The following is a 15804-nucleotide window of genomic DNA, read 5'->3' on the forward strand; positions in this document are numbered from 1 at the left end:
TATTCCTGGGTATTTTACTCTTTCCAATGCAATTATAAATGGGATTGTTTCTTTTTTTTTTTTCTTTTTTTAATGGGATTGTTTCTCAATTTCTTTTCCTGATAGTTTGTTAGTGGTTGTACAGAAATGCAGCAGATTGCTATACAGTTGATTTTGTGTCCTGCAACTTGACTGATAATAGTTGTAACAATTTTTTTGGTGGAGTCTTTGGAATATTCTACATAATATGTTTCTATACATACACATCTGCAAATAGTGACAGTTTCACTTCTTCCTTTCCAATTTGGATGCCTTTTATTCCTTTTCTTGCCTACTTGCTCTGGCTAGGACATCTAATACCATGTTGGTAAAAGTGATGAGAGTGGGTGTTCTTATTCCTGATTTTAGAGGAAAAGCTTTCAGCTTTTCACCACTGAGTGGGATGTTAACTATGGGTATGTCATAAATAGACTTTTATGTTGAAGTACGTTTCCTGTATACCCATTCTGTTGAGAGTTTTTATCATAGGTATAAAATACTTTGAGTATTTTATCATAAGTGATGTTGAATTTTGTCAGATGCTTTTTCTCTATTGAGATTGTCATTTTTTTTTTTTGGTTTGTTTTGCTTGTTTGTTTACAAGAGAAATCTACACCTTTACCTGTTTACTTTGCAGTAAGTTTAAATCCTTGAGGGGTAGAGCATCACATGTATTCTGTGGCCAATGACTTTAGCAGGAAGGTTGCTTTGGAATTTGCCACGAGCCATATGCCGCCGTGTGTGTCCATGAGCATGAGTTACTTTTCTCCAGATTACTCTGGTTTTGTTCAGTTTGCCACCAGGAGTCATCGTGTTGTTCTTTGGTTTGTACACAAAGCCTAGATAGAATTCATTTCATCTAGAGCATAAACACCTTCACTTTTAAGAAGAGCTGTGTTCCAGAGACTCTCTGGCTCCAGAGACCTCGCTTACAGACAGCAAAAATGGCCTTGGATCACAGCCTTCTAGACGTATTTGTCTTTTTAGGAGTCCTGTTCCCAGCCAGACTCCACAGGTTCCAAGGTGGCGGAAAGAGCAAGATGATCATTTGGTTTTTATGAAGCCACTCTGCTTTTATGAAAGACCTACATTAGTATGATAATAGCTTTTTCCATAAGAGTGGAAATCCTCTTTGGAATCTTACAGGTAGTGAAAACAGGTAGTAATATAGGTCTTTCATAAAAGCAAAGTGTTGTAGTGTGAACTTTCAGAAAGTGGGGAGATTCCTGTATTGTTGAATTTGGTTTGCTGTTACTTTGTTTTCTTGTTGATTTAGTTATTTTCTTGATGACTTTTATATCTGTGTTCATCAGGGATATTGACCTGTAATTTTCTTTCTTGTGCCCCTGTTTATTTTTGGTGTCATGGTAATGCTGGCTGTGTAAAGTGAGTTTGAAGTGTCTATTTTTGGGAATAATTTGAGAAGGGGAACATATTATTCTTTAAATGTTTGGTAGAATTTACCTTTAAATCTGTCTATTCCTGGGTTTTTGTTTGTTGGGAGGTTTTTGTTTACTGATTCACTCTCCTTACTAGTCATCAGGCTATTTTCGATTCATGATTCATCCTTGGAAGGTTATATATTTTTTTAAGGTTTTATTTTTTTAATGTTTATTTTTGAGAGAGAGAGAGAGCACGAGCATGAGCTGGGGAAGGGCAGAGAGACAAAGAGACACAGGATCTGACGCAGGCTCCAGACTCTAAGCTGTCAGCACAGAGCCTGACGCGGGGCTCAAACCCAGAAGCTGAGATCATGACCTGACCCAAAGTTGGACACTTAACCGACTGGGCCACACAGGCGCCCTGGAAGGTTATGTTTCTGGGAAGTTGTGCATTTCTCCCAGGTTTCCCAATTTGTTGGAGTGTAATTTCTCATAGTAGTTTGTTATGATCCTTTGTATTTCTGCAGTATCACTTGTAATGTGTCCGCTTTCATTTCTGATCTTGTTTTAGTCCTCTTTTTTTCCTTGGTGAGTCTAGCTAAAGGTTTGTCCATTTCATTTATCTTTTAAAACAACCACCTCTTGCTTTCATTGATTTTTTTTTTCCTGTTGTTTTTTAAAGTCTCCATTTCATTTAGTTCTGCTTTGATCTTTATTATTTCCTTTCTTCTACTAACTTTGGGTTTATTTGCTGTTCCTTTCCTAGTTTCTTGAGAAATAAAGGTGTTTGAGATTTTTCTTTTTTCTTGATGTAGGGATTTGTCATTGTAAACGTCTCTCTCAGAATTGCTTTTTGCTGCATCTCATCGGTTTAGATTTGTTTTATTATTTTTTTTTTTTTAACTTGGCTCAAGGTCTTTTGATTTCTTCTTTTTCAGTAGCATGTTGCTTACCCTCCATATGTTTGTAAATTTTCCCATTTTCTTCTTATAATTGATTTCTAATTTCACAGTATTGTGGTCAAAAAAGATGCTCAATGTGATTTCAATCTTAAATTTATTAGGACTTATTTTGTAGCCTATCATGTGATCTGTCCTGGAGAATGTTCCCTATGTACTTGAGAAGAATGTATTCTGTTGCTTTTGAATGGAATGTTCTATATATATTGTTATTCCCATCTGGTCTAACATGTCATTGAAGGTTGATGTTTTCTTATTATTGATTTTCTGTCGGGATGATCTATCCATGGATATAAGTGGGGTACTAAAGTCCCCTGCTGTTATATTTCTATTTCTCCCTTTAGGTCTGTTAATCTTTGATTTATATTTTTTAGGTGCTTCTGCATTGGTGCCTAAATATTTGTAAATGTTCTATCCTCTTTTTGTATTGACCCTTTTATCGTTACGTAATGCCTTTCTTTGTCTCTTATGCAGTCTTTGTATTGAAGTCTTTGTGTTTTGTCTGACATAAGTATGGCTATCCCAGCTTTTGGCTTCCATTTGCATGCCACATCTTTTTCCATCCATTCCTTCACTTTCAGTCTGTGTCCCTATGTCTGAAATGAGTCTCTTATAGGGACCATATAGATGGCCATTGTTTTCTTTTGTCCTTTCAGATACTCTTTTGATGGGTAAATTTCATCCATTTAAAGTAATTATCGATAGGTACGTATTTATAGCCACTTTGCTCATTATTTTCTGGCTGTTTTTTAGTTCTTTTTCTTTCTACTTCTCTTGCTTTCTTCCTTTGTGGTTTGATGACATTTTTGGTAGTATGCTTCCTTTCTTGTTAGCTTTTGTGTATCTGCTAGAGGTGTTTGTTTTGTGGTTACCGTGAGGATTACATATAACAGCTTATATTTATAATTATTTCAAATTTATAACAACTTAAGTGGGAACCCATTCTTTTTTTTTTTTTTAGTTTTATTTATTTTGAGGGAGAGAGAGCACGCGCGCGCGTGCGCGTGTGTGTGAGTGGAGGAGGGGCAGAGAGAGAGGGAAAGGAAGAATCCTAAGCAGGCTCTACATTATCAGTACAGGGCTGTACTGGGGCTCCATCCCACAAACTGTGAGATCATGACCTGAGCTGAAATCAAGAGTTGACCGCTTCACTGACTGAGCCATCCAGGCGCCCCACGTGTGTATGCATTCCAAAGCTGAACATTTTTACCCTTGCCTCCCATGTTTTATGTTTTGCATGTCACGTGCACTTTTTTTTATATTATATGAAATTTATTGCCAAATTAGTTTCCATACAACACCCAGTGCTCATTCCAAAAGATGCCCTCTTCAATGCCCATCACCTACCCTCCCTTCCCTCCCACCCCCCATCAACCCTCAGTTTGTTCTCAGTTTTTGAGAGTCTTTTATGCTTTGACTCTCTCTCCCACTCTAATCTCTTTGTTTTCTTTTTTACTTTTTCCTTCCCCTCCGCCATGGGTTTCTGTTAAGTTTCTCAGGATCCACATAAGAGTGAAAACATACGGTATCTGTCTTTCTCTGTATGGCTTATTTCAGTTAGTATAAGACTCTCCAGTTCCATCCACGTTGCTACAAAGGGCCATATTTCATTCTTTCTCTTTGCCACGTAGAACTCCGTTGTGTATATAAACCACAATTTCTTTATCCATTCATCAGTTGATGGACATTTAGGCTTTTTCCACAATTTGGCTATTGTTGAGAGTGCTGCTATAAACATTGGGGTATAAGTGCCCCTCTGCATCAGCACTCCTGTATCCCTTGGGTAAATTCCTAGCAGTGCTATTGCTGGGTCATAGGGTAGGTCTATTTTTAATTTTCTGAGGAACCTCCACACTGTTTTCCAGAGTGGCTGCACCAGTTTGCATTCCCACCAGCAGTGCAAGAGGGTTCCCGTTTCTCCACATCCTCACCAGCATCTGTAGTCTCCTGATTTGTTCATTTTGGCCACTCTGACTGGTGTGAGGTGATATCTGAGTGTGGTTTTGATTTGTATTTCCCTGATTAGGAGCAGTGTTGAGCATCTTTTCATGTGCCTGTTGGCCATCTGGATGTCTTCTTTAGAGAAGTGTCTGTTCATGTTTTCTGCCCATTTCTTCCCTGGATTATTTGTTTTTCGGGTGTGGAGTTTGGGGAGCTCTTTATAGATTTTGGATACTAGCCCTTGTCTCATATGTCATTTGCAAATATCTTCTCCCATTCCGTTGGTTGCCTTTTAGTTTTGTTGATTGTTTCCTTTGCTGTGCAGAAACTTTTTATCTTCATGAGGTCCCAATAGTTCATTTTTGCTTTTAATTCCCTTGCCTTTGGGGATGTGTCAAGTAAGAAATTGCTGCGGCTGAGATCAGAGAGGTCTTTTTCTGCTTTCTCCTCTAGTGTTTTGATGGTTTCCTGTCTCACATTCAGGTCCTTTATCCATTTTGAGTTAATTTTTGTGAATGGTGTGAGAAAGTGGTCTAGTTTCATTCTTCTGCATGTTGCTGTCCAGTTTTCCCAGCACCATTTGTTAAAGAGACTGTCTTTTTTCCATTGGATATTCTTTCCTGCTTTGTCAAAGATTAGTTGGCCATACATTTGTGGGTCTAGTTCTGGGGTTTCTATTCTATTCCATTGGTCTATGTGTCTGTTTTTATGCCAATACCATGCTGTCTTGATGATGACAGCTTTGTAGTAGAGGCTAAAGTCTGGGATTGTGATGCCTCCTGCTTTGGTCTTCTTCTTCAAAATTACTTTGGCTATTCGGGGCCTTTTGTGGTTCCATATGAATTTTAGGATTGCTTGTTCTAGCTTCAAGAAGAATGCTGGTGCAATTTTGATTGGGATTGCATTGAATGTGTAGATAGCTTTGGGTAGTATTGACATTTTAACAGTATTTATTCTTCCAACCCGTGAGCATCACGTGCACTTTGAATATGTTCTTCTGGCCTGTAGCATTTCTGCTGAAAAATGTGCTCATAGTCACATGGGGTTTTCCTTGTATGTAACAAAGTTTTTCTTCTTTTTGTTTGTTTGTTTTTTCTTGTTGCCTTTAAGGTTCTCTGTCTCATTTTTTTTTTTTTTTAACTTCTGACATTTTATAATGTGTCTTGGTGTGGGGTCTCTGCATTTATTTCATTTAGAACTCGCTGTCCTTCCTGGATCTGTAGGTCTTTCCTTACCCAGGTTATTGGAGTTTTCAGTTACTATTTCTTAAAATAGTTTTCTGGCCCTTTCTCCTTCTGAGATTCATTTAATGTGAATGTTGGCCTGCTTGGTGTTGTCTTCTAAGCCTCTTAAGCTGTCTTCACTTTATTTCATTCTTTTCTCTTTTTGCTGCTCTGCCGGGTGAGTTCCTCCATCCTGTCTTTGAATTCATTGATCCTGCTTCATCTAGTTAGCTGTTGAACCCCTACAGTGTATTTTTCACATCAGTTTTTGCATTTTCAGCCCTGTGACTTCTGTTGGGTACTTTCTTATATTTTCTTTTTGTTGACGTTCTCACTGTGTTATCCATTCTTCTCCCGAATTTGGTGAACATCTTTATGACCATTAGTTTGAATTCTTTATCAGATAAATTCCTTATCTCCATTTCATAAAGGTTTTTAAAGAGTTTTAAATTGCTCTTTTGTTTGGAACTTGGTCCTTTGTTCTTCATTTTGCTTGACTCTGTTTGTTTCCCTGCATTAGGTGAACTAGCATCCCTAGTAGTCTTGAAGAGTTGGCCTGAGAAGGAGATGAAATCTATCCTTCAACCCTGTCCTAGCTCTTGGTTGTTTCTCAAACTTTTGTAATTTTCCAAGCAGCCTATTTTATTTTTAATAGCTCCCAGTACTTTGGGGTATTCCAGGACCAGTTAATGTCCCAAAGGGGAGGATCTCATTTAACACCTAGATTCAGGCTGATTGGAAGCCAGACCCTCAGGCAACAGCTTGCTTGCTTGCTTGCTTTTTTTTTTTTTTTTTTTTTTTTTTTAATGGTTATTTATTTATTTTGAGAGAGAATGCTTGAGTAGGGTAGGGGCAGAGAGAGGGAGACAGAGAGAATCCACACTGGTGGCTTGGAGCCTGACATGGAGCTGGAACTCATGAACCGTGAGACCATGACCTGAGCTGAAACCAAGAGTCAGATGCTTAACCTACTGAGCCACCCAGATGCCCCATGGCAGCAGCTTTTAAGGAATAGAGAGCATGTGCAGTTGTATTGGACTACAAGCGTAAGTCCCGCTGAGCAGCACAGCCAGGTCATATGGAGGTGCCCACGGTGGCAGTTGTAAAAATCAGGACTTGTTGAGCATGTAACCTTCTTTCTGAGAGATCCTGGGGAGCGATTGTGAGGTAGAAGGAGAGTACACAGATAGCGCCTCTGGCTACGTTCCTTGCGAGCAGCTCTGTAGCTTCTAGATGTATGCCAAACTTGAAGACTGCCCCTCAGGCTGAAGCTCCGGGACAAGCAGTTAGGCGTCTTTCCCAGAAAGGCTGGGGGTGTTTCAATCCGCTGCCTGTGCGGTGCACTGGTGGTGGTTGCCATCTCAGAACTGTCTCCCTGACCGTTACAGTCCCATGACCCCCAGGGCCGGGTGATCGAGGGTTAGGCCCTGGGAGGCAGCCACGAAAAGCAGGGTACCAGAGGTCAAAACTGGGGCACCAGACACATACAGAAGCTCCCCTCTGAGAGATGCTGGTGCTGTGAGACACAGCAAAAGCCAGGAGGAGAAGGGTGCCCACCCTCCAAGGTCTCAGGAAAGGTTTCCAATTAGCCCCTGGATGTGTGTTCAGTTAGGGTCCTGTGAGGAGAAGCTGGCAGGCTCTTGTACAGAGGGACTGAGCTGACTGAGCTCCTGGGTCTGTTGCCTCACTGTGCCCTAGGGACGCCCGCTGTTTAAGAACCCTTTCTCCATTGGTGACAGTTCTGTAGGACCTGTGAGGGTAAGTCCCACCGGCCAGCAGAGCCAGGTGACAGAGAGGAGTCCCCAGGCCGCAACTGCGAAAATCAGGGCACCAAGCAAAGGGCATAAGCTCCTTTCTGGAAGATACCAGTGAGCTGGAGTGAGGCAGAGGGAGAGTGCAAAAATTAGGTCCCCTGGACTCCATTCCCTGAGAGCCCTTCTGTAGGCCCCTGGGAGTGTGCCACAGCAGAAGCCTGCCCCTCGGGCACATGAAATCGGCCTGTCAGAAACTGGGGATGGGTCTCAGTCTGCTCTCAGTGCCATGGCCTGGGAGTGGTGGTCTACCGAGAACTGTGCCTCCAGTTGTTAGGGTCCTGTGGACCCAGGAACGCAAGCCGCCCTGGCCTTTAAGGCCAGGTGATCAAGGGGGTTACCTGACAAACGGTTTGGCGGATGTAAAACTGCGGCACCAGATGCGAGTAGACGCTTTCCTCCAGCAGATTCTGGTGGTCTGGAGCACGGCAGGCGGGGAGCCAAAGATTGTGCCCCCCGGCTGGCGGGGGGCAGAGGGGCTTGCAAAGATGGCACTCGCTGGAAAGGGGGGGGGAGAAAGGAGAAAAGATGGCGCCCGCCGGATTTAGCAAAGCAGAGAAGATGGCACCGGCCACCTCCATCTCTGAAGAAGATCTCTCAGTCCAACGCTTGAAAGTTTGGAAATGAGCCTCTTTCACATAAACCCTGGGTGCTTTTCGGAGAGCTGCTTCTGCACTCGGCCCTGGGGTGAGTGAGTCTGCACGCAGGCCCTGAAGGAGTCTTTCTTCCCCAGTTCGCCACGGCCCGCAGGTCTCCTAGGCCCCAGCCCGGCTGGTCTTCAAAGCCATATGTTCCTGGGGCTCATCTCCTAGGCTCAGGTCTTAAACGTTGGGCTGTGAGGTGTGTGAGGTATGACTCCTCCGCCTTTCAGGGAGAAGCTCCGGGTTTGAATTCCCTCCCAATGGTGGGGGTGGGGCTTGCGGTGAGGTTGTCTCAGCCTCTCCTACCTGCCTTGACGGGCTGTCCGACTCATCCTCCACGCGGAAGGAGTCAGTTGGCCAGCTTTTAGGCTGTTTTTCAGAGGAGATTGTTCCATATATAGCTACAGATTTGGGGTGTTCACCCGAGGAGGTGAATTCAGGCTCTTCCAACGTTGCCATGTTGGACCGGAAGCACTGGTTTCCCTAAGAGCGCCGTACAAAAGGAATCTAATGTTTGCTGACTATAAAACCAAATGGCTGAAAACGTGCGTTCGTAATTATTCTTAACTTTTGACATAGGAGTTTATACAAGAAATAGAAACTTTCGGCTGTATAAATCATCGAAGATAGGGAAGCACGTGGCTTTGGAGATTGCTGAAGATAACAAGTTTTTTCCTAAACATTCGGAGACTGTATCTGAAGAAAATCAATGTTTCCTGTCTTCTTTGGTCAGCAATGTCAGGTAGGTAGTATATAGTACCAACATCAAACTGTTGCATATTCGTGAATGCTTATTAAGCAGTGAACAGCATTGGATAGTACTATAATGTGAGTTGGGTAAATTCATTCCAACTTAAGGAAAAGGAAGTTCTCAAAATTCTAGGGTAACGTATTTTTATAAAGAAGAAAATTAAAACTGTTCCATGTGCAAATAGAGTTACTGTTAATATCTACTTTTCATATATGCATGTTCATACGTACTTATATACGTCCTTCATTCAAAAAATAGTTGAGATCATTATTTATGTGGTTATATCTGTTGTTTTATCCACTCGACATTATATCATGAATATCTTCCAAGTTAGTAATTTGCAACAGTTAGTTGTAATGAAAACTTAAAATTTGTTTTAATGTTTCTGTGTTCTTGATAGAGAGACAGCACACAAACTGGAGGGGGGCAGAGAGAGAGGGAGACCCAGAATCCGAAGCAGGCTCCAGGCTTGGAGCTGACCGCCCAGAGCCCCACGCGGGGCTTGAACTCACAAGCTGTGAGATCCTGACCTGAGCTGAAGTTGGGTGCTTAACCAACTGAGTTACATTTGTCAGAAGTAATGTCAGGGTCTTAGTTTCCTTACCTTTAAAATGGAAATAATATGGGGCGCCTGGGTGGCTCAGTCAGTTGGGCGTCCGACTTCACCTCAGGTCACGATCTCACGGTGTGGGAGTTCGAGCCCCGCGTCAGGCTCTGGACTGATGGCTCAGAGCCTGGAGCCTGCTTCTGATTCTGTGTCTCCCTCTCTCTCTGCCCCTCCCCCGTTCATGCTCTGTCTCTCTCTGTATCAAAAATAAATAAACGTTAAAAAATTTTTTTTAAATAAAATGGAAATAATATTAACACCTATCTTAGGGAGTTGTGAAGATTAAATGAGGGAAGAGGTACACACAAAATTATAGCTGGGCCTGGCACGCGATGTCTGCTGGGTAAGTGTTAGTTGTTAGCAGCTGTTCCTGAGATTCTGGAAGTACAGTGGTAAGTGTAAGAATTGTATCCCTGTGGTTGGCACAGGAGTGGCCTCTAATACAACCTGAAGTCATCTCCTGATTACCAAATCCTATTTCTTTTGTAGTTTCGGTATTAATTTCATACAAGTGGAGAGTTCTTCTACTCAATGGGGTTTCCTTAATTTTCTTTTGTGTAGCCAAGTAATAAGTATTTCTCTTCCTGAAATAAACGCTAAATTTTTTATGGCTATGAGTCTGTCTTTCAGTTAACTTTAATTCATTTTTTCCTTTGCTCTCATCCCTCCTTCCTTCTTTTTTTTTCACACTTTTCAAATTATTTTTAGACTTATTCACACTTTTCAAATCATTGTAACAAAAATGTCAAAGGCTCTGTCTGTATGTTTGGAGAATAGAATTGTACTTCATTCTATAGCTTCAGCAGTCCCAGAGTCCTCTGGTTCACTCTGTGGTTGAAGAAAGTATTTTAATTTTTAAAAATTTATTTGAGAGAGAGAGAGAGAGAGAGAGAGGGAGGTGGAGAGGGGCAGAGGGAGAGAGCGAGAATCCCAAGCAGGTTCCACACTCAGTTGCTCAGCGCAGAGCCTGATGCAAGGCTTGATCCCACGACCTGGATCATGAACTGAGCCAAAATCAAGAGTCAAGAGTCAGATGCTCAATTGACTGAGCCACCCAGGCAGCCCAAAGAAAGTATTTTAAGTGATCACCAAACTACTCTTTTCTATATGGATAGGATTGGTGTTTTTGTAGGCAAATGTAGCTTGATTGTCCTAGAACAATTAGCTGTTGAACAAAGGATTTTAATGTGGAACTCTTTGAAATTCAGTCTCCTTTCCGTAGCCATGTCTCTTTAATTCTTACATAATGTTAACTGTTTCTTTCACCTATTTTCTTCAGATTCTCAGACACTTTACGAATTCTGACATGTGACACATCTCAAAATAAAGAAAAACGAATTGAATGTTTTAGCAGCACCAACACTAAAGGTAATTTTAAGAGAACAATTTCCTATGAAAATTTAAGGATACAAAGTCTGTTTTGCCTTGAAGATTTTAAATCTTCAGTATTCATATCTACTGATCATTTATTATTTTTTTTGCACTTTATTTATTTAGAGAGAGAGCTATTAGGGGAGGGGCAGAGAGAGGGGGAGAGAGAGAATCCCAGCGGGCTCTGCACCAACGAGGGGCTTGAACTCATGAGCCATGAGATCATATCCTGAGATGAAACCAAGAATCAGACAACCCAACTGAGCCACACAGGTGCCTCAGTATCTACTGATCCTTTAAAACAACTTAGTTTCTATCCAAAAGGGAAAAAGTGTAAAGAAAAGATATTTATATTTTTTATTTTTTTTTAATTTTTATTTTTTTAAATTTTAATGTTTATTTTTTGAGAAAGCGTGAGCAGGGGAGGAATAGAGAGAGGGAGACACAGAATCTGAGGCAGGCTCCAGTTTCTAAGCTGTCAGCACAGAGCCTGACGTGGGGCTTGAATTCATGAACTGAGAGATCATGACCTGGGCAGAAGTTGGATGTTTAACTGACTGAGCCACCCAGGCTCCCCAAGAAAAGATAATTTTTAAAGTGTATTCACTAATTTTCATCTTATGATGGTTTGGGGGGCAGGAAATGGGAAAATAGAGTAGATTGTTGGTAGAAATAAACCATTATTAAAAGAAAAACCTAGGGGGGACTTGGTGGCTCAGTCGGTTAAGCATATGACCTCAGCTCAGGTCATGATCTCACAGTCTGTGACCTTGAGTCCCATGTCAGGCTCTGTGCTGACAGCTCAGAGCCTGGAGCCTGCTTCAGGTTCTGTGTCTCCCTCTCACTGCCCCTCCTCTGCTCACACTGTCTCAAAAATAAAAGGAAAAAAAAGAAAAACCTAAAAGTCCTCTTCCCTTCTGTCCACAACCAAAGATGGGTAGCCACCATCAGTTTCCATGGAACCCCGTGGAGATTTCCCTTGCATTTCCCTGTTCTTGGAATGGCTGCATGGTTTTCACGCATGTCCTTCATTTTTATATTGAAAAACATAGAGGTTTTTTTCTAGGATTTCATATATTCTCCCGTAAACAATTTTGTAAATGCATTTTGGATTATCATTATTTATAGCAGTGAAAAACTGGAAACAAATCTAAATGTAAAACAAAATGGCATTGGTTATATCCTATAACATACTCTATAACCAATTTATAAAATTTATAAAAACCAATATAACATGGGAAATGTCCATTTATAAGAAAAAAAGTAGACTCTGAAATTGGAAGGTATGATTACAGCTTCATTAAAAACATGGATAACATTTTCTTATGCTTATTTTCTTCTTGTTTAACAGTTATTTCTAGGTACTGATTTGGAGTTTATTTCTCTCATTTCTGCTTTAGTGTATTTTCCAAAGTTTCTCCAATTATGTATATTATTTTTGTAAGTGAAATATAGGCATTGTTTGTTTATTTGCACACTTTTTTTAAAAAAGTGTATTTATTTTGAGAATGGGAGGGAGAGAGAGAGTGAACACCTGAGAGTCTGTCGCTTAACCGACTGAGCCACCCAGGTGCCCCTATTTATTTATTTAGAGACAGAGAACACAGTGGGGGAGAGGGGCAGAGGGAGAAAGTCTGTAATCAGCCTTCACTCTCAGAGCAGAGCCTGACTCAGGGCTTGATTCCATGACCCTGGGATCATGACCTGAGCCAACATCAAGAGTCAGACACTCAACCGACTGACCCACCCCGGCGCCCCAATATAGGCTTTATTTTAAGAAAAGTAGATAATTCTGTGTTTAAAAATGAAGTGAGATTTTAAGTAAATGATTGTAAATTATCCCAGTAGATTCTTAGATACAAGATAGAACCAAATTGTCAGAGCCCTACGGCTGAAGGTCCTGCGAGAGCACACCTGCAGTGAACCAGTGGCGTGTGTTATGTGTGGAAAACACGTACCACCGGGATCTGTGGGGGCAGCTCAGTAAAAGGGTGTTAGAAACGACTTCTAGGATTCAGGCTTGAGTTGGGTGTTTTGAGGAATGTCCAAGGCAGCGTGGATTTGTTTTCAGCTGGGTACTGTCGGAGACAATTCTGCGCTTGACTATCTTCATAAAGTTTATCTAGAAGGAAGGCAGACTACAGTGGGACTAAAGCTAGAAATTGGCAAAGCAGCCCCCGTTATGAATAAGATGGGCGGCGTTTAGTCATTTTTGTGGTTTGGAAATAGTTCATGTTTTGTTTGTGATTGCAGAGCGCTCTTATTTTTGTCTTGAATCATCTTGGCCACAGAGTGACCTTATGTGATGTTGAAATTCTGTGAAATGGTTACTCATCAGCAGGAAAATACAGGGCTGAGCCGTGTGTGCCCAGCCTGTTTGTCACAACACCAAGGCCGATAGGAGTAGGCCAGCTCCGGGGTGTAAGGGGTTGCTTTTCTCTTTGTAAGAATGAAGAAAGCAATCAGAATGATTATAGGTGCTTCTTGTGAAAATTAGTTAACATTGGGCTTAATTGAGAGGTTTGAATATTACTTACTTGTAGGATAAGCCAGAACCCATGACTGACTAAAAGACAAATGGAGAAATGGGAGGGCGGGGGGAGGGACCTGGAGAGTTTCCAAAACGTGTAATTGTACTAAAGAACAACTTAAAATTTAACTCTTCAGCTTTTAGCCACTTTAATTATAATGAATTTTTCTCTCTGTTGCAGCAGAAAACATTGAGGGTTTTCATTGTTCGCCCTACCCTGAAATTGATCAATTTGTTCTTTCTTTGGTGAATAAAAATGGCATTCAAGGAGGTAAAGATAATCTTATTCCTTATTCACTGTAATATGATGGAGTTTTAATAGCTTCAGAAACATTATTTGCATTTTAGGAATTCGGCGTTGGAGCTACTTTTTCCCAGAAGAGTTACTGGTTTATGATATTTGTAAATATCGCTGGTGTGAAAACATCAGAAGAGCGCACAAGAGCAATAATATCATGTAGGTAATGTTGTTTATTGAGTTCCATGTATTTAACCAACATTACATTTTAAATTTTTATAATTTTTACAGTTGAGAATATAAACATGATTTTGTTCTTATAATGAATGTAGTTACATCAGATACTGTATTTGGTTTATGTTTGAAAATATTTAATTTGACCAACTTAATTATCACCTTAGCACATGTCATTTTCATCTGTACTTTATTTGGTAAAATAATCCATTAGATAGTATAATCTTGAGAAGAGTAAGGTAGAATTGAGTGGGGCTAGAAAGAAATTAGAGGCAGTAGACCGGAGGAAGGAAGTATCTCTCCCTTGTCTGTTTCCATTGGTCCTTGACATGTTATATGGAGTAAATTGAAATCAAGCAAACTTGGGTGAAAAGGAAACTCTTCGGTGCTAAGAGTTGGAATTAAGGTTAACATGTTCAAGACAAAGAATGATATTGAGAGGAACAAATATTTATTGAATGCTTGCTGTATGCACCAGGCCCTGTTTTAGGAGTTTTCTGTAAAATCCCCCTGGTAAAAGGAGAGGGAGTGAAGGATGAAGTGAAACCAGAAATAGAATTTTAGATAATACAGGGGCACCTGGGTGTCTGTTGGTTCAGCATCTGACTCAGGCTTTCAGCTCAGGTCATGATCTTGCAGTTCGTTAGTTTGAGCCCTGCATTGGGCCCTACACTGACAATGAGGACCCTGCTTGGGATTCTCTGTCTCTCTTTGTTCCTCCCCCACTTGTGCATGCTCTCTGTCTCTCTGTGTCTCCGTCTCTCTCGCTCAAAATATATAAACTTAAAAAAAAAAAGAATTTTACATAATACAAAGGTATGGTTAGAATAGGGATGAGATAGAAACCCAGCAGTTACTGGTTATGATATGGGAAGTTTTGCTGTGTTTTATATTTAACACAAAGCTGAGACTTCTGTGTATCAAGTGTAAATAGCACGTGTGCCAGACATGAGAAAAGACTGTGAAGTTCTGCTAGGAAGCTAGTGAATACATTGGGTAGCATGACTCAGTGCTATACTTACATATGTAGGTTAACCCAGTTAAAAAAAAATAACATTTCAAAAATTATATGCTCAATACACAAAAGCTATCACGTAGAATAGCTCAAAGAAAAGATTACCCATAGGCCCAGAACCAGTGATAACTGTGGTTATAATTTTGGTATATCTTTCTAATTTTTTACTCTATGGATATATAAGTTTACCAGTAAATCATTATCATAAGATGATCATCTTTTTTTTTTTAAAGAATTTTTTAATTTTAATTTTATTTTTTATTTTAAAGTTTATCTTTTTGAAATTTTTTTTTAACGTTTATTTATTTATTTATTTTTTTGGGACAGAGAGAGACAGAGCATGAACGGGGGAGGGGCAGAGAGAGAGGGAGACACAGAATCGGAAACAGGCTCCAGGCTCTGAGCCATCCGCCCAGAGCCTGATGCGGGGCTCGAACTCACGGACCGCGAGATCGTGACCTGGCTGAAGTCGGCCGCTTAACCGACTGCGCCACCCAGGCGCCCCAAAAGTTTATCTTCTTGAGAGAGAGCATGCGAGTTGGGGAGGGGCAGACAGGGAGAGAGGGAATCCCAAGCAGGCTCCACACTGACAGCACGGAGCCCGACGTGGGGCTGGAACTCAAGAACCGCAAGATCAAGATCTGAGCTGAAATTAAGAGTTGGACGCTTAACTGACTGAGCCACCCATGTGCCCTCCCCCTTTTTAAAAATTGTTTATTTACTTTGAGAGAGAAGGAGAGAGAGAATCCCTAGCAGGCTCCGTGCTGTCCTCACAGAGCCCGACGCATGGCTTAATCCCATGAACTATGAGATCATGACATGAGCCAAAATGAAGAGTCGAACGCTGAACCAACGCAGCCACCCAGGCGCCCCCCCTTTTGACTAATTCTCAAATACGGACTCTTATTAATGGGATATGTGTCGTTCTGAGCATCACATAACCTCGTAAACCTTGGAATTAGATTGGACACTGTCACCCTCACGGTTCTGTCTTATTCTGCATTGAGGTTAGTGGTCCTTTTTATCCCAGTCACCACCAAAAACCTCAGCTCTACAAAGACAGGACAGGACCGAAAGGAATGA

The 15804-nt window shown here is 41.1% G+C and overlaps 1 protein-coding gene across 4 annotated transcripts in view; it reads left to right on the top strand.

Annotated features, from left to right (window-relative positions):
• Positions 1–15804, top strand: part of PRIMPOL (primase and DNA directed polymerase) — a 55419-nt gene that overhangs the window by 33430 nt on the left and 6185 nt on the right. For 3 of the 4 annotated variants that reach the window (XM_040489904.1, XM_040489903.1, XM_040489906.1), the window contains exons 7-10: positions 8555–8717; positions 10613–10701; positions 13416–13505; positions 13583–13691. In XM_040489904.1, the coding sequence (XP_040345838.1) occupies positions 8555–8717; positions 10613–10701; positions 13416–13505; positions 13583–13691 (451 nt within the window). The remainder of the gene's footprint in view (positions 1–8554; positions 8718–10612; positions 10702–13415; positions 13506–13582; positions 13692–15804) is intronic. The other variant, XM_040489905.1, reaches the window with a different exon arrangement.

Source organism: Herpailurus yagouaroundi, unplaced genomic scaffold, assembly GCF_014898765.1.
Source record: "Herpailurus yagouaroundi ecotype Mexico unplaced genomic scaffold, PumYag 181, whole genome shotgun sequence".
In the NCBI taxonomy this organism is placed as follows: domain Eukaryota; kingdom Metazoa; phylum Chordata; class Mammalia; order Carnivora; family Felidae; genus Herpailurus; species Herpailurus yagouaroundi.